The 18,785-nt window shown below is 44.2% G+C and overlaps 2 protein-coding genes and 1 long non-coding RNA gene across 4 annotated transcripts; 2 read left to right on the top strand and 1 right to left on the bottom strand.

Annotated features, from left to right (window-relative positions):
* The first annotated feature begins 416 nt into the window (after window positions 1-416).
* LOC119769097 lies at window positions 417-7,671 on the top strand. Its single transcript, XM_038260999.1, has 6 exons — window positions 417-559; window positions 2,960-5,168; window positions 5,264-6,820; window positions 6,898-7,045; window positions 7,113-7,331; window positions 7,538-7,671. The coding sequence occupies exons 1-6, from the start codon at window positions 417-419 to the stop codon at window positions 7,669-7,671; spliced, it is 4,410 nt and encodes a 1,469-aa protein (XP_038116927.1).
* Window positions 7,672-9,111: 1,440 nt separating this feature from the next.
* On the bottom strand, window positions 9,112-11,176 carry LOC119770205. The gene is made up of 3 exons (XR_005278709.1): window positions 11,011-11,176; window positions 10,797-10,954; window positions 9,112-9,349 (listed from the first exon to the last, which is right to left on the bottom strand). It is a non-coding gene; the product is annotated as an uncharacterized LOC119770205 (long non-coding RNA).
* Window positions 11,177-12,254: 1,078 nt separating this feature from the next.
* LOC119770197 lies at window positions 12,255-16,952 on the top strand. 2 transcript variants are annotated; one of them, XM_038264643.1, is made up of 4 exons: window positions 12,255-12,624; window positions 12,678-14,502; window positions 14,577-14,638; window positions 14,691-16,952. In XM_038264643.1, the coding sequence occupies exon 2, from the start codon at window positions 13,225-13,227 to the stop codon at window positions 14,128-14,130; it is 906 nt and encodes a 301-aa protein (XP_038120571.1). In that variant the 5' UTR covers window positions 12,255-12,624; window positions 12,678-13,224; the 3' UTR covers window positions 14,131-14,502; window positions 14,577-14,638; window positions 14,691-16,952. The 2 variants fall into 2 exon arrangements, with proteins under 2 accessions (XP_038120571.1, XP_038120570.1); XM_038264642.1 differs by having other exon boundaries at window positions 12,255-14,502.
* The last annotated feature ends 1,833 nt before the right edge of the window (window positions 16,953-18,785 follow it).

Below are 18,785 nucleotides of genomic sequence, written 5' to 3'. Positions count from 1 at the left end.
TTTCAGATATTTATCGTTTGAATTGCGGGAAATTTGAAAATCAAAAACCCAAACAATGATTTGTTATGGGCTACCATTTGAGTTTGTTGTGGGCTCTCATTTGACAACCGTCGACTGTTGTCAGTTTGCTTAGGTCGGTTTATCATACACACAAAAAAATATTACCGTAATGTCAAAAGAAACTAATTTTTTATTTAAAAAGTTGCTAAAATTAGCTTGAGGGAAAGTTTTTTTCTTGTTTAAAATATGAAAACTTTTACTGGTAAAGTTTTTAAAAATCTTCTTACTAACTTCACTTTTAATACGACTGTAGAATTTCTTTCATTTTGACGTTCTCGTGTAACCGTGTACGACTAAGTTCCAAATGTAAACAAACACTTTGGTGGGTCCGGTGGTGCTGGTGATTCTAGGACGCAATGCAAAGCCGACGGTGGCAGCAGCCAGGAATCGGACGCGGAAACCTTCGTGAGCCAAACAGCAGCAGCGGAACGCCTTCGAAGGAGGGTGGTGCGGGTGCGGGACGAGGAGAAGTGCTCAAAAAGGACAAGGCGAGCTTCCTGTAGGAACTGCAGCTGCCCCCTCTATCAACATTGTTCGGGGATACAACCCTGGATCACCGCGAGCTATTGTGCCAGTCCATCGAGCGACGAGCTCTGGACCGCGATTGCGTGGTTGCTGCAGCGGGAACGAGATGGCCAGCGTCATCGATAGTCATCGACGGACCAGCAGCAGCAGATCGGGGGAGCGAGTTGATGTCGCCGATTCTCAGAGAGGATCGACGAGGATGAGCTTTGCATGACCCGTATCAACATGACCCAATTATTATATAAGCTAAGAAATTACGTAACTAAAACTCTCAGTCATTCCTGGTCACCAGATGAAAAAAAGGTCAAGCTAGGCCCTCGCACAAATTTTAACGTGTGGTTCAATAAGAACATAGTTTGTTAGGTGTTAGAAAAATAAATGTAGTTTGTCGAAATATAAGTGGTTTCCTGTCTAAAAGTGTTGTACGTGATTTTGTTTGTTCAAACCGTTCACCAACCTGGAACCTGGCCCGGTTGGAACCCGGGTAATCTGCCTTGACCCGTTGGAAGTCCCTCACCGAATTGTCCATCATCGGTGCTCACCCGTTCCCGTCAACCAGTGGTCGATGTGGAGTGCTGGCTGGACCGTTGCCAACACCCCCACATTATGGTCCTTCGAACCGGATATTCCGGGAACCTAGGACACTGAATAGGACGAGTTTGGCGGCATCTGGACTCGGCATTGGATTGCACGGCTGGCTGCTATTCATCGGCCGCCATCGAGCCGCGGAAACAATTAGCAGAAGCATCTATTATCTTCACGGAGCTCTACAACGTCTCACCTTTGTGCCTTTGGCGCCAACTTGGCTTGGCAACACCTGTAGCTTGGGACTGGCCATCGGACGGCCTGGGACGACTGCGATTTGGGATCGTCCTCGCACGGCATCGTAGATCGTCGCCTGCTACTGAACTTCAGCGCGGGACACTGCTTGTCCAGGTAAATACTTTGAGTTCAGTATATGTCTGGCCGGCGCGCCACATACGTGAATCTAACACCGCCATTTCGACCTCTTCTTTACGTTGTGACCTGTGACCTGTGAGTGCTACTGATCGGATCGATCATCTGGTGCCACCTACGACTCGACTGGATGACCATCGCCAACCCGGATTAGGCCGGTAACGTGAGTCAACGTACAGCGCAGCGTTCTGCGCGACGACCGAACGGGACTACATGGTGTCGGTTGCCTGCTGGCTGCCATCTTCGACTGGGAGACGAATGTACTAATTGGTGCACACCGCGAGGATCGTCACGGGAGAGATCGACGACACGTCGACGGCCCGAGCTGGACGACGTCGTTGCGGATCACCGGCTGGATAGCTGGAATACATCGCGAGCATCGAAGAGGCAGCATCATCGGTTGTTTTCCCAGGTAAATACTTTAGACGCAGTATATGTCTGCCGAGGCCTGAACGGAAATACACGCCATTAAATCATATTTTCACCTCTTCGATTGCCTATCGTACCACCACATCCCTGTGCATCACGCCTCGAGCGTGTCCACCAACCCCATTTGAATTTGCATTTGAATTTTGGATCGGCTGTTAGTTTCTCCAGGTGAGGCCAACAGTATATGCCTGCCGAGGCAGTTTCTTGGTGATACTACATCCATGGTTTTTCATCCTCTTCGCCCTACACACGATCGACTGAGCTGATTATTGGACTGGCTTCGCACGATTCGTAGAACTTTGGTGGGATCAGATCTTCGTTTTGTTGGCTGCTGTGTTGCTGTTGGTTCCTACAGGTAATACAACACGGTATATGTCAGCCGAAGCATTACTTTGGATACTACATGCCCACACTTTCGCCCTCTTCTGCCACGTGTACTGTACGTAACATTGAGCCGCTTGAGCCGAATCGAACGATTTGTGACGACAAATATTTGACGCTGGTCTGCATCGGTTGGGAGGTACCAACACCTGTTTGTCCAGGTAACACATTTTAGTGTATGTCTAGCGAAGCTAGGCCCAACCGCAGAATACTACACCCACGCATCTCGTTTCTGATCTCTTCATTGCAACAACAACACAACATGCCGATCACCACCCGGAGTAACAAAACGTTGTCACTCAAACAGTTGACGACGGTTTTCAAGCAGGTGAAAGCGTCAATGCAGGACATTTTTAACTTTTCGGCTGATTTGGAAAAGAGCTGTACGATTGCTGATGTTGAAGTAAGATTGGGTGCTTTAGATGAGCTGTGGGTAGACTTCAATGAGACTCTGGTTGAGATTCAATCTCATGGAGAGTACGTGGCCACGGAAGACGCAACTTATGAAGCTGACCGTGCGAAGTTCAGTGAGAGTTACTTTCTCAACAAATCTCGTTTAATCACCAAATCGAGAGAACTTCAAGCTCCTCCTGCGGTTCTGGAACAGACCATCCGGTCTGAGGAAACTTCGCATGGGCTCAACGATCACATTCGGCTACCGCAGATTGTTGCAGAAGTTCACCGGAATAATTGAGGAATGGCTCAGCTTTAGAGATCTGTTTGTATCGCTCATTCACTCAAAGGCTGAACTCTCAGACGTCGAAAAGTTTTACTACCTGAGGGGTTGCCTTGATGGAAAACCGGCCGGCTTGATCGATCATCTGAAGATCACTGCAGAAAGCTACACTGTGGCCTGGACTATTCTGCTGAATGAGTACGACAACGATAAGCTTCTGAAGAAGCGGCAGATTCAATCGCTATTTGAACTACCTGTAATCACCGAGGAATCTTCTTCAGACTTGCACACTCTCGTGGATGGATTCTTGAGAATAGTACAAACATTGGATCGTGTTTTGGAGGAAGCGAACTTCAAGGACTTGCTACTGGTCAACATCTTATCATCTCGGCTTGACTCGATTACTCGTCGAGCTTGGGAAGAGTATTCAGCAAAGGATAATGATACTTTGAAGGACATGACGGACTTTCTCCAGACGCGTATTAGAATTCTCGAATCGCTACCCAAGAAGAAGGCAGACAGCAAGGTTGTTAGACAGAACCAAGTCCGGTCGAAACCAGCGGTGGTGAAAGCTAGTTACAACACTGCACAGGAGTCTGGAGGGCCTTGTTGTGCATGTTCTGGAACGCACTTTCTACACCAGTGCAAATCGTTTCAACAAAGGACGGTGTCAGACAGAGAGGCACTACTCCGAACCAATTCGTTATGTCGAAACTGTTTGAAATCCGGCCACTTGGCAAAGGACTGCTCGTCGAGATTCTCGTGTCGAAACTGCAACAAGCGACATCACACGCTGTTGTGTTTCAAATCGGGGAAGGATAAAGGTTCTGCCCAATACAAGCGAGACAACTCTAAGGCAGCTACGGACGAATCTCAAGCATCAGGACATTCCAGCTCGAGCACGTCAAATCAAGTCACTCCCGAGATAACAGTTTCGAACTCAGCTCAGCTGTTTTCAACTCAGGTCCTGTTAGCAACTGCAATTGTCATCATCGAGGACGATGAAGGCAACCGACTTCCGGCACGAGCCCTCTTGGATTCCGGATCAGAAAGCAATTTCATCTCGGAGCATCTGAGCCAAAGGCTTCGCGTACGACGGAATAAGGTGGACATTTCCGTTTCGGGCATTGGAAGATCGGTATCCAAGGTCAAACAGCAGATTCGAGCTACGCTGTGCTCACGTGTCTCCAACTTCTCCCGAGACATGCGGTTTCTGGTACTACCCAAGGTGACGGTTAGCTTACCAACTTCAAACATCAACACTGCCGGTTGGACCATTCCCGACAACGTGGTCCTGGCCGACCCAACCTTCTCTGTCTCCAAGGGCGTAGACATGGTGTTGGGCATTGAAAGTTTCTTCGATTTCTTCGAAACTGGTCGTAAGATTTCATTGGGCGAGGAACTACCAGCACTCAACGAATCAGTTTTCGGTTGGGTAGTCTGCGGAGGAATTGCAGACTCAGGAGAATCTATTCGCATCACATGCAACGTGTCGGCGAGGGATAAACTAGAAGCTTTGGTGACTCGGTTTTGGTCCTGCGAGGAGGTTGAGTCAGGCAGCAGTTTTTCGCCGGAGGAAGCACGTTGCGAAGCTCTTTTCGCGCAAACGGTTCAGCGCGGAGCTGACGGTCGCTACTCGGTGGCTTTACCGAAGAACGAGGCCATTCTCTCGAAGCTCGGCGAGTCGAGGAACATCGCACTCAGACGCCTTCACGGTACGGAGCGAAGGCTGGCGCGGGACGCGCATCTTCAGGATCAATACACGGAATTTATGGACGAATATCTGCGCCTGGGGCATATGCACAAGGTTGAGGAAACTGATACAGTCAAGCGGTGCTATCTCCCACACCATCCAGTAGTCAGGGAAGCCAGCACGACCACCAAGGTTCGCGTGGTATTTGACGCAAGTTGCAAAACATCGTCAGGAGTTTCCCTAAACGATGCGCTGTTATGCGGTCCAGTCATACAGCAAGATTTACGGTCGCTAATCTACCGCTGCCGTATCAAGCAGATTATGCTGGTGTCGGACGTCGAGAAGATGTTCCGACAAATTGGAATCACCCCGGAAGATCGAGCTCTACAGTGCGTACTCTGGCGACCAACGCCGTCCGCTGAGGTGTGCACGTATGAACTGAATACGGTTACGTATGGAACGAAATCGGCACCGTTTCTTGCCACTCGCGCTCTGAAACAGTTGGCAATGGATGAAAAGCATCGTTTTCCCTAGCGGCAAAGGCAATAAGCGAGGACGTCTACATGGATGACGTCATAACCGGGATGGACGATGAGGACGCAGCACACAATCTGAGAATTCAGCTGGACGAAATGATGATCAGCGGGGGATTTCGGCTCAGAAAGTGGGCGTGCAACCGTGCAGAGGTCTTGCGCGGTGTTGCTGAGGAGAATTTAGCCATTCCATTTCCAGAAGGAATCAACCTGGACAAGGAATCGTCCGTAAAAACATTGGGTTTAACTTGGATCCCTAACACGGATGAGTTCAAGGTACAGTTCGACATAACACCAACTGTTGCCGAGGACGAACTCTGCAAACGTGTCGTTTTATCAAAGGCTGCATCTCTTTTCGACCCGCACGGCTGGTTTGGGGCAACAATCACAACAGCGAAGATCTTTCTCCAGCAGTTGTGGACACTGGTAGATGGTGACGGAAAGCGATTAGATTGGGACACCCCGTTACCACCCACGGTGGGTGAGAATTGGAGGAAGTATGAGGAACAACTTCCAGTGCTCAATTCAATTCGTTTTGCTCGTTGTGTGGTCATTCCAAATGCGGAAAAGGTGGAGTTACATTGCTTTTCGGATGCATCAAAGAAAGCGTACGGAGGTTGTGTTTATGTACGAAGCGAAAATGCAGCTGGCGACGTCATGGTACGACTGGTGGCTTCCAAATCCAGAGTGGCGCCGCTGAAGGTACAAACGATTCCACGGCTGGAGCTGTGTGGCGCGACGCTGGTAGCCCAACTCTTCAAAGTTCTGCAGGAGGCACTGGACATCCCGTTGAGCGCGCATTTTTGGACGGATTCGACGTGTGTTCTCAGCTGGCTTGACGCGATTCCAACAACGTGGGCCACTTTCGTCGCGAATCGAGTTTCCAAGATCCAAACGATCACGGAGGGACATCAATGGAAGCACGTTCCAGGTGTGCAGAATCCAGCAGATCTGATATCCAGAGGAATCATGCCAAATGACATCGTAGACAATCTTCTCTGGTGGAACGGACCACCATGGTTAGCGTTGGGACGGGAGCATTGGCCAAACTCAACAGCTACAGTGGCGCACGATGAAGTTGAGACGGAGCGTCGACGCACAGCAGTGGCGATCGTTGCATCAAACCTGCAAGAGTTTACTGATTATTATTTGTCCAAGTTTGAAACTTACCCTATTTTGATACGAAGAACAGCAATCTGGTTGCGCTTGATGAAGAATCTGCCTTTACCGGATGAGGAGCGGTCCAGGGGTTTCATCACTTCTGCAGAGTTGAGGCAGGCTGAGTATGTGCTCATTCGTCGTGTGCAGAAAGAAGTGTTTGCTGAAGAATGGAAGGCCCTGTCAGCAAGTCAACCGCTGCCGAAGAAATCCCCGCTTCGCTGGTACCATCCGTACATCGATCGTGATCAAATTCTGCGGGTCGGTGGGCGATTGACGCACTCGGAGGAAGGAGAAGAAACGAAACATCCAGCTGTTCTGCCTGCTCGTCACCAGCTCACACGCATGATTCTTCAACACTATCACATGCGGCTGCTCCACGCTGGCCCACAACTACTACTTGGTGCGGTGAGACTTCGTTTTTGGCCGTTGGGAGGCAGATGCTTGGCTCGGCTCATCGTACACCAATGCAATCGGTGCTACAGGTGCAAACCATCACCTGTACAACAATTTATGGGAGATCTGCCTGCAGCGCGAGTCACGGTCTCTCGTCCGTTCTCCAAGACTGGAATCGACTTTTTTGGACCAGTTTACGTGCGACCAGGACCGAGGCGTACAGCAGTGAAGGCATACGTTTGTTTATTCATTTGTCTATGCACAAAAGCAGTTCATTTGGAACTTGTGTCGGATTTATCTACAGATCGGTACCTGCAAGCGCTGCGGAGGTTCATAGGTCGCCGTGGCAGACCCGCAGAGATCTGGTCTGATAACGGAACAAATTTTGTTGGTGGTAAAAATCGGCTTCAAGAACTGTTCGCTTTGATGAAAGACTCGGAGCACAAAGAGAAGGTCGCTAAGGAGTTTGCTGATCAAGGCATTCGTTGGATTTTCAGCCCACCAAGCGCACCACACTTTGGCGGTTTGTGGGAGGCCGCTGTACGATCAGCAAAACATCATCTGCTACGAGTGTTGGGGGAGGAAACTTTAGCCATCGAAGACATGACAACTTTGTTGGTTCAGGTCGAAAGTTGCATGAATTCTCGCCCAATCACACAATTGTCAGACGACCCAAACGATTTGGAACCCCTAACACCTGGACACTTCCTCGTAACTTCTTCGCTGCAGTCTTTGCCGGATCCAAGCTACCTCGACGTGCCCACAAACCGACTCAACTACTGGCAGCAGGTTCAACGCAAGGTCCAAGAATTCTGGAGACGTTGGAAACGCGACTATTTGTCGCAACTTCAGAGCAGAACTAAACGTTTGTATGCAGCAGTCCCAATTGAAGTTGGCCGGCTAGTAGTCGTGGTGGACGACAACCTGCCACCAATACGTTGGAAGCTCGGCAGAATACACACGGTACATCCCGGGGACGATGGGGTTGTACGGGTGGTAACGCTGAAGACGGCTTCGGGATTCCTGAAACGCCCGGTGGAAAAATATGTTTATTACCACGTCCGGATGAACAGCCAACAACAGACTCTACAGAGGAAAAATGAAAACATCACTTTCCCATCCCCTCCCACTCCCACCCTCGAAGAGGATTTTTTTATTTATTTTCAGAAATGCTGGATATTTCTGGGTGGGTGAGAATGTTCGGGGATACAACCCTGGATCACCGCGAGCTATTGTGCCAGTCCATCGAGCGACGAGCTCTGGACCGCGATTGCGTGGTTGCTGCAGCGGGAACGAGATGGCCAGCGTCATCGATAGTCATCGACGGACCAGCAGCAGCAGATCGGGGGAGCGAGTTGATGTCGCCGATTCTCAGAGAGGATCGACGAGGATGAGCTTTGCATGACCCGTATCAACATGACCCAATTATTATATAAGCTAAGAAATTACGTAACTAAAACTCTCAGTCATTCCTGGTCACCAGATGAAAAAAGGTCAAGCTAGGCCCTCGCACAAATTTTAACGTGTGGTTCAATAAGAACATAGTTTGTTAGGTGTTAGAAAAATAAATGTAGTTTGTCGAAATATAAGTGGTTTCCTGTCTAAAAGTGTTGTACGTGATTTTGTTTGTTCAAACCGTTCACCAACCTGGAACCTGGCCCGGTTGGAACCCGGGTAATCTGCCTTGACCCGTTGGAAGTCCCTCACCGAATTGTCCATCATCGGTGCTCACCCGTTCCCGTCAACCAGTGGTCGATGTGGAGTGCTGGCTGGACCGTTGCCAACACCCCCACAAACATATAAAGTTTGTCTATGGAGTCTTGAAACTTTATATTCACTTTATACGCATGGAGGTAAAATTGAGTGGCGAAGTCTAGAGTTGATATAAAGTCCCTGACTGAAAAGTCCGTCGGACGTCCGTCGTTTGTCGTCCGTGCAATCGTACGACAATGTCGTGCGACTTTCGCACGAATGTCATACGTTTTTGCACCAAAATGTCGTATTTGTCGTGCGATCGATCATCGAAATTGTTCGACATTGTCGTACGACATTCGACCGACGTCGCACGGTTTTGTTATTTAGGTGGTCGTGCCTTTGTCGTGTGCAGTTTTTATCGTGTTTTTAGGTTATGTTGCAGTAAAAATAAACGTTTTTTTTATTTTTAATTATTATTAGATGTATTTTTTCTGTAAATTAATCTTATTCACTCGATTTCACAAACATTCATTAATTTTACTTATTGTGTGTCGCGATCTTCACGTGGTTTTTGGCGTTGTCTTCCGGTTGGCCTTTCAGCTCATCTCGTCGCTTCGGCATCTTGGCCGGACTTTGTCAGCCATCTTTTGGAGTCAACACCAGCGTGTAGATACGGCACTGGAGCGGCGCTTCCATTCAATTCCCACAGATTGATGGCCTACGGGACAACGTTAGTTTACGCACTTCTGGTGCAGGTGTTTTTGCGATCGTTACAGCTTCCGTTCCGTGGGACAACACGGAAACGCTGGGTTGTCAGCAGGATTCGATTGGAATATTTTTGGTTACCTGAAAAAAGATTACGTCATTCGGCTAAATCATCCAAAAACATAACTAGAAATGTAAAATTTAACCTTCAATGTAAAATAAAAAAAATGTAGTCAATTTAAACTTGTAAATTTGTAGGAAAAAAATTGTTTAACACAACAACAAAAATTCAAACATTTTTAATTTCAGATAAAAAATCAACATCAACGCATGTTGATTTTTTATCAAAAATTTGTATGGAGAATTTTGTTTTCTTTTATAATTTAAAGTGCATGTGTTTCTTGGGACTCTGAAGTCCTTGCTTTAAAAAAGCAATGAACTTTAAAGTTTTTAAACAATTTTGAAATGTTTTAATGTTAGAATCGTTAAAATTTAAAATATCTGAATATTTTTAAAATAATAATAAAATCTTTGATATTTTGAAAATATCAAGAATTTTAAGAATAATACAATTTGAAAATATAAGAAGTTATGATTTGTAGAATCTAAATATTTTAAAATTTTACAATTTAGGAATTTTTGACTTTTACCATTTTATAATTTTATAATTTTATAATTTTATAATTTTATAATTTTATAATTTTATAATTTTATAATTTTATAATTTTATAATTTTATAATTTTATAATTTTATAATTTTATAATTTTATAATTTTATAATTTTATAATTTTATAATTTTATAATTTTATAATTTTATAATTTTATAATTTTATAATTTTATAATTTTATAATTTTATAATTTTATAATTTTATAATTTTATAATTTTATAATTTTATAATTTTATAATTTTATAATTTTATAATTTTATAATTTTATAATTTTATAATTTTATAATTTTATAATTTTATAATTTTATAATTTTATAATTTTACAATTTTATAATTTTATAATTTTATAATTTTACAATTTTATAATTTTATAATTTTATTTTCATGTTTTCAAAGTCAAACTAAAAAGTGACAAACTGTCACTTTTAACATGGGGCTCACGCACACTATCAAAACAAATGTTTGGCAGTGTGTGTGAACTTCGTATAAAAGGGGTGTCAAACTAAAAAGTGACCTCGTTCGTTTGACAACAGTTGGTGTCAAACCATCGGGGTTTGAGTGTAGTGTTAAAAGATAACCAAGATAACCAAAGAAATAATCAGAATTGAATTGAATAGAAATAATTTTATAATTTTTATATATTTTGAATTTTTATCATATTTTTGAACGAAACCATACCTTTTAATTGTATTATTTTATATTTATTAGAATCTTAGAAAATTTTAATTGTGGAATTGAAAAGATTCAGAATTGAAAAAATAGAATATTATTGTTTAGAATTTGTGATGGTTTCAGGTTTTTAATTCTCCAGTCCCCCCCCCCACCCCCTTCTCCCCCGCACACTTTCATCGTCCTCATTTATTTTCCGTCGTCCTAATGGGATGCACACCCCTCTATCGTTTCAAAAACACAACTCACCGTATAAAAACCACGCATCGCCACCTCCCAATAAACACCAATCCGCTTCCTCGATCACAGACTGAGTGCTCCCCTTCCCGTCTTCCGGCATGGCCCGCCGGAGCAACGATGTGACCCGTTCTCCTCCACCTCCACCACGAAGGCCGAAATCAGGAAATCTGGAATATAAATATTGCTGTGATAAAGTCGATCGCAAAAAAGCAACGCTACTTACCAATCAACCGGCCAAAATCCACACGAAACTTTTCAACAACGTAAACTGGTTCGATTCGGTTCAAAGTTTCTCTGATTTGATCAAGTCCAAACAAGACCAACTGAAGAGAACTGTCAAACTGCGTCGACGAAAATCGTGACGTCAAATTGAAGGAAAATCGATGGAAAAAACAATGTCGGGCATGTCGAGTGTTTGTCGTCCGTTTGTCGTCCTTTCGACCAATCGATATCGAAACGGTAAAATCAAAACCGCGCGACAGCTCGTACGACGTGCGACATTTTTCAAACAGGGGTTATACAGCGGTAAAACGTCAAAATACTACTTTACCGACAGAACAAAAATAGAAAAATCAAAAAGCTTTGCGCAGCTATTTCTCTCTCTTGGGAGAGTGCTTTTACGCTGGGATGACGATTTTGAAAGTTTGTTTGTTTTTTTGCTGTGTTGCTTTGCTTTCGAGATTCTAAACTGCGTGTACTGAGATGTTTCACCTAGATGCCCTGCGCCAACCGTCTCGTCCGTCCTCAAATATGTTTATTCAGATGATTTTTGCCGACTAAGTCTTCCTTGAGGAACAACTTCAGGAAAAACTGAAACACTTGCCAGATTAAAACAGAGCATTTATTTATGTTTATACTAATAGCACTAAAAAAATCAAAAAAATCTTTGACGAACAGGACAGAGCACGGTGCGTCGACTGAGCACCCGGTCTCGGGGTCTTGGTGCGGTTTCGCCGGTGGCACGCAGCGTGATTCCGAGCGACTTGCACTTATCGGCGACGTCCTGAGCAGCCAACAAAGCGGCGTAGGGCGGAGCCTCGTCACGATCGGCCTTTCTAGTTTTGTTTTTGCAGGAAGCCATCGTAACTAGAAAATTGTATCTTGCGACGATAAGGAGCTGTTCTGGAAAAATAATAGTTTAATACTAAGCCCAGTTAAGCTAAGTATAATTGACTCACATTTTTATAGACGCTGAACCGTGCGCCGAACGATTTTACCTGCAGCAAACATAAACATACCACGAAATACTGCCAAACTTTTATTGCCCTCACTAGTGTTAAGTTAGTGTTTTGAAACATTTTAAGAAATGTCAAGCTTTAATGTTATATTACATAACATTAAAAGCTTACTCTACAGTGATATATAAAGCTTACCATTAATGCTTCGAAACATTGTTGTGCTAAATGCTTCGAAACTTTAATTGGCTGTTCTATATGTTATTTTTTTTTATTTTTTTTTTTCTTTTTTTTTTTTTTTTTTTTTTTTTGGAATGGGTAAGAAGAAAGCTTGGGTGTTTTGTGGGGCTTTTGATTGGTTTTGTTCGCTTGAATTGTATCGTGCCGGTGTGAAATTATGCTAATTATTGAAACTTAGTTAATTTGCAAACGTGTTGTGAGCGGCGGCACAAGGAGTTCTGCACAGGCGAGCGGTGAAGTAGTCCAGAAGGGCCGAGAAAAGTCCTGAAAGGAAAGAAAAGATCAAGTTAGTAGTTATTGACAAAATTAGGTTATAAAATCAATATGAATTCGCTAAATTATAAAATTACTTACCTGCAGTTTCTGCATTTGGAATCGCGCACGTAGCTGGTGAATTGGATAGGCAAATCAGGAAACCAAATGTAAGTTAAACTGTAGACACTTTGATGAACGCTGAATTAATAATAAATATTAGCTTTTAGCTGTTAGTTACCAAGTAAAACTGGTCCACTCTGCTGAAAAGAGGTTATCCGATTCCCGCAATATAATCTAAAAGATTTGCCCAATTATGATGCCAAGCACTAGCCAAGTACGATGGCGGAACTAGCGGAGACGACGAACGTTGTTCTGGAGAAACTTTTCGTGACGGAATCAGGGTCAGGTGCTAGGGTGGTCGACATGGAGCCACCAGCTGGTACATCCGGTTCAGTTCGCGCGTTGGCAAGTTTTTCTCGGGAATGCGAATCTGAGGAGCTCTAGTAAGAAGTTCATCTTGAGGAAACGACGGTACCAACTCGATCTGGAAGTAGTCTCAATCCTGCATCTGCCACAAACGCTCTAACTGCTGAGGTACCAACGTCCCCGAATGGCATTTCCGGGAATTCATTTGCGAACGATCTGGTGTATCAGGACGCTTCACTGCAAAAGCCAAAAGACTCCTGCTGTCCGGAACAAGCGGAATCGTTCATATTGCTGGACGGACATGATGAGGATGTGGACGAGTTTCGGTCCACATCCTCATCATGGATGGTCGGCTAAAGTTGAAGGAAGAAGAACTCGTAGGGCAAGGAAAAGGAACGCTACTACAGAGGACTTCTTCAGGGCAACAAACTGTAGACCAGAAGCGGCAACTTCCACAGAAGCCTACGTGTCAGCCGTTGCAGAGCAATGCGTTGCAAGATTCCGGAGAAGACAGTCTCACGACGACCGAAAAAGGATCTAGGCAACTTCTGAGCTGTGGAACGACAGTGAAGGAAGAAATCAATCGCTTTGGCCAGACACAGATCGACAGCGCGTTTGTCGACACCAGTCGAAGGTGTGGATATTCGGGTGCAGCGAAGAAGGTGGTCTGGTTGAAAGCGAAAAAGAAGAAGCTGATCGTGCGCACGGATGAGCGCGAAAGGAGTTTGCTGCTGAAAGAGCGGTGGTTGATGATGGGTAGGAAACCAGCGTCACTCACAACAAAAACTCGTCGAAGCAATCCGTGGCGCGGAACAGTTGGGTGGAGGTACACCGATGGGTGGAGAAAGATAGGGCCTGTAGCAGGTCGTGGCAGCACGGTGTGGGACTGGTACGAAAAGGTGCCGCATCGACGCTGTAAGCGAAAGTACGAGTACGTGCCGAAATTGGATCAGCAGCAGTTAGGACTGCGGATGCTGGAGGAAGAGGAAGCTGCTTTAGATTCGGAGTTGGTTGCCAAAGGTGCTCGCAAGAACAACAGCTCGGCAACGATCTACGCATTCTGTGTCGATTCGTCGGCGCAGATGACGAAGAACGAAAGATTCCTGAGGAGTTGGACACTGCAGTTGGTGTTGGGGGAACGGCCAAGCAGGATCCAGATCTTCGAGCAGGATCCAGAACGATCGATGGACGAGATAAGGCGATGCAGCGGGCTGCACAACGAGCGCGCATTGGTAGTAGGTGTGTAAGCATGGACCGGAAGTGCCGGACCATCTTAACGGGTCGGGGTATGTTGAGACGTCGCGCTCGGTTGAAATACCTCGTACGTACACCCCTCGTATGGGCCGAACCCAAAGTGGGTAACAGTCAGGCATGCTGTGAGTATGTATGACTGACAGAGCGGAATGAGCGAATGTAAACATTGCGTAGGAAGAGGAACGTAAAATTGGATTTTTGCTCGAAGATAAATTGTATCGTGCCAGTGTGAAATTATGCTAATTATTGAAACTTAGTTAATTTGCAAACGTGTTGTGAGCGGCGGCTCAAGGAGCTCTGCACAGGCGAGCGGTGAAGTTGTCCAGAAGGGCCGAGAAAAGTCCTGAAAGGAAAGAAAAGATCAAGTTAGTAGTTATTGACAAAATTAGGTTATAAAATCAATATGAATTCGCTAAATTATAAAATTACTTACCTGCAGTTTCTGCACTTGGAATCGCGCACGTAGCTGGTGAATTGGATAGGCAAATCAGGAAACCAAATGTAAAAAAACTCTAGACACTTTGATGAACGCTGAATTAATAATAAATATTAGCTTTTAGCTGTTAATTACCAAGTAAAACTGGTCCACTCTGCTGAAAAGAGGTTATCCGATTCCCCGCAATAGATATCCCATCCGCATACCATGGCTTCCGTCAAGTATTGTGGCGCCATCCTTTTTTTCATACGATAAACAAACACAAGGGTATTGTACTCGATTCGTTGCTTCATCGACATCCATTGCAAACATTCGAGCATGCTCCGTCGAGGCGTCAATCGATCACACTTTAGTATCAGCCGCATTATTTTGCTTTGTAGTACACTAAATCCCCCATGTGCGCTCTTTTTGGGGGGGCGCACACCGGGGGAGAGCGCAATTCGGGGGAGCGTTATATCGGAGTTTGAGCGCAAACGGGGGGAGCGTTATTTCGGGGTTTGAGCGCAAATCGGGGAGCGTTTTCTTTTAATGTACTTTATTTACATATAAATGAAATATTTATATAAGGGGTCATCCACAAAACACGGGTAAGGGACCATCCACAAATCTAGGTATCCAAGAACTCCCGGAAGTCATGCCCTAGATATCTACTTGATCAACGGGTCTATTTGGGTGAACTAACCATCGGTATAGCTTCAGATAGCTTCAGTGAACCACGATGGATACACTTCGCCATGTTGGATTGTTATGGGTCCTCCAGAAACTCCCGGAAGTTATGACCGGATGATCTACCTGATCAACGGGGGTCTATATGGGTGTATTAACCATCGGTATAGCTTCAGGTAGCTTTAGTGAACCACGATGGAAACCCTTCGCCATGTTGGATTGTTAAGGTTGGCGACCTTTGCAGATGTGGCAGTATGAGATTTTGGGGTTGGTTTGGGGCAAGATGGCTTGGTGGCGCTTTGCTCCTTTGCTGAGCTCAAGACGCGCGAAATTTTGGGAACGTTCAAGGACTTGGCACTCGGTTTTCAGAAATTGCAATGCTTGGTTAAAGTCTGACAACTCACCTTGTTTCTGCGTCCTTTCCCACTGCTGTCTACACAGAAAAAAAGGGTAAAATTACACGACACTGAATTGATGTTTCTCATTTTAATAACCTTAATTTAAAATTGACATTCATCGTAAAGTGTTAAATCACACCTAAAGAGGGTTCATGTAAACTGAAATTAAACGTAAAGCGTGTTTCTCATGTAAACGATATTGAATTTGTTGCCTTTTGCCAAAATTTGAATTATGAAAAGCATGTAAATTATAATTCATCGTAAATTTTGCCCCATGTAAAAGTGAAAGAAACACAAATTTCAGTGGAAACCTTAGCTGTTGTTATTGACAGTTCATTATTATTTACGGTTGGTGGGGAACGGTGCTGGAGTGTTTTGAAGAGAAATGGCCAGTTTGGCTGGAAACATAAGGGATGTATCATTTTGTTTACGAATCATTATACGGATGATCATTTTGTATACGAATAAGTAAAAAAGAACACTCAATTATGATTGTTAATGGATTTGTTTTGAATAGATGAAAAAGATGCCAACAAATGCCAAACAAAGCAGTTTTTTTGTAGAAGTTTGAATGTACAACAAATTACATGTTTTGCTGTAAACAAAACTTGAATGGCCTTCCGGAGGTTGTCAACAACGGTAGGAATGCAAATGCAAGAGTTGTTTTCATCGTGCCGGTCCGAGCTCATCAAAATCAAAACATTCTTGCTGGAAGCTGATTCTTCCGAAGCAATCTGATGTTTATGGGCAGAATTCCAATGCTCCTGGCTGAATCGCAGCGGGATGAACGAGTAAGTAAATTTTGGTTCTGATTAATACTTAAAAATTAATTTTAGTTTCTGCAGCTGCTGACACTGTCCCCTGAGAGCAGGTGCCGTCTCAGTTTCCTTGACTACCAGCTGCTTCTTGCTGCGGTGGCCGCGAACTCCGTCAGCATCCTTTTCCGGGTTTCTTCGTCGGCGGAGGCACGAACGGTACGGGCAAGTTTGTCAAAGGCAACGGCACCTTAACGGTGGCTTCACATCATCGTCCGGTAGATCGCTTGGTCGAAAGTTCCTTCAGCTTTAGCCATCAAAACATCCGGACCGGGTGGATGATATTTTGCACGATCGTGACCGATGGAGTTGCTGCGGGTAATTTTGCCTCGGTTCACATCCGTATCAGATTCTTGTCTCATTCCTACTGGTAAGAATCAAAAATCAAATTATTCGCTCTACAGCATTGCCTTGGCGTTCTCGATTGCGAGATTCCTACTCGAAACTAGGTGTTCGAAGGCTTGATTGGTGAGGCAATTGCAAACCTCTTTTTACACCTTAGCTTCCATCCATCCCGGGATTCGAACTGACGACCTTTGGATTGTTAGTCCAACTGCCTACCAGCGACTCCACCGAGACAGGACCCAGGGAGACGACTCCTACACCTGGACTGAGCTAACGACCTAACCTTTTTAGGTTAGTCCGGGGCCAACATTCACTTCCCGTCCGACGGAATTCGTGATAAGACAAATCTCGTCTCGAAAAATGCCACCGGGACCGTCTGGGATCGAACCCAGGCCGACTGGGTGAGAGGCAATCACGCTTACCCCTACACCACGGTCCCGGCTCGGTGGTAAGAATATCTCGCGGTATTATGGTCATCCTGGCACTAGTGGCTGAATTTGGTGATAAATACTCGAAAAAAAAAAGAAATTGACTTTATAGCTGTCGGCCACCATTGCTAGTACCAACCACTAGTGTCTTCCTTTTTATCTACAAGGACTTCGCCGCCCTGGGCTCCTAAGTGTATGAAATTATGGCACGGAGCGACGGCGCCGAATACCCATATTTACACAAAGAATTTTAGAGCGCTCGCCGCGGGACTCGATCCGGCGACCTCTGGATTGTGAGACCAGTGCGCGGTCCGATTGATCCACACGGGCGGGACGATACGGTGATAAATACTCACGAATTAGAATTTTCATATTTATTTTCAAATTTACAGAAACCACTCTCAGTTTCTTGTCACTGACTTGAATATGACAGAACGGACAGAACACAGAAACAAAGCGTTAAAACTGTCGGAGTACAATGCACGGTAATCTTTAAATGCTGAAAAGTTAATCCACGCGACTCCGACAAGCTAAGTAACCCAATTTGGTTAGTCAACGATGATATTCTATAATGAGTATTATTTTTTTAGGAAACTTTTGTTGCGTTGTTACTGCACAATATTTGGATATGACTAGTTTCGGATAGAACAGACACAAAACAACAATAATGGTGCATCGTTTTCCATATGTTAAGCTATAAGTGCTTTAGAAAATGCTGTCTCTATTCAGACTGCAGTTGACGGTATTTTTTTTAAAGTATTTTTGTCAGCAGCTGTACTCATTTAATTTTCTTACAAGAATGGCCCAAATCTAGTGAAACAAAGTAAGGCCGTTGCAAATATTTTTCAAAGTTTATGTCGCCCCCCTTTAAAATTGGGGGGGCAAAAAAATATTCTAAAAAAACTTCAAAATTATAATTCTCTTGCGTTTATAATCATATTTAACATGTTTGAACTACTTTGAAAACTAAAAGTTTTTTTTTCGCCTAAAAAAAATTCCGTCGATGCCTCGAATTTTGAAAACTAATGATTGTAAAGCAGCTGGCCGCGAGTGAAATGCATTTTTTGCAATTCCGTCGTGAAACTACTTATTTTTCCTGTCATTCTTGAATGACGAAGTAGCCTACTTTTCTGTATCAAAAATAACAGAATCAAATAGCAACACTTTTCAAAAATATTGCTGAAAAGTTGAACTTTTTAGCACTTGTTTCGAAAAGTAACACTTTTCAACATTTTTTTTATTTAAACAATTTATTGACAAAATACATGACTTGAACTTGAAGACTTGAAATTTCACTCAAAAGGTGTTTTTCGGAATTGCAAAAAATGTTGTATGGAACTCGTTGCTAAACTAGATTTTTTCAGCACTCTTCGTATTTATTAACGACTCGTGCTGAAAAAATCCTCTTTTTGCAACTTGTTGCATAAACTACTATTAAAACACTTTTTTCATCCAAACCTAGGCTTGTAATTTCAATTTTTATAATTTTTTTTTTGCAAATTCAGTTCATCTTGCTGATTTTTACACCGCTGAAGTTTGGCGGGTTTAACGTCCTGTCAG

The sequence above is a fragment of the Culex quinquefasciatus genome, chromosome 3 (genome assembly GCF_015732765.1).
Source record: "Culex quinquefasciatus strain JHB chromosome 3, VPISU_Cqui_1.0_pri_paternal, whole genome shotgun sequence".
NCBI lineage: Eukaryota > Metazoa > Arthropoda > Insecta > Diptera > Culicidae > Culex > Culex quinquefasciatus.
Note: the sequence above shows the minus strand (reverse complement) of the source record. Positions and strands in the feature narration are given on the sequence as shown.

What these genes read in the sequence shown, in the direction of transcription:
- LOC119770197 (XM_038264643.1), top strand. Translation starts at nt 13,225, where the DNA reads ATGGATGGTCGGCTAAAGTTGAAGGAAGAAGAACTCGTAGGGCAAGGA.
- LOC119769097 (XM_038260999.1), top strand. Translation starts at nt 417, where the DNA reads ATGCAAAGCCGACGGTGGCAGCAGCCAGGAATCGGACGCGGAAACCTT. An exon ending in GTACAGCAGTGAAGGCATAC is followed by an intron (nt 7,046 to 7,112) that starts GTTTGTTTATTC and finishes ATTTATCTACAG; the next exon opens with ATCGGTACCTGCAAGCGCTG. An exon ending in AAGCGCACCACACTTTGGCG is followed by an intron (nt 7,332 to 7,537) that starts GTTTGTGGGAGG and finishes TCTTCGCTGCAG; the next exon opens with TCTTTGCCGGATCCAAGCTA.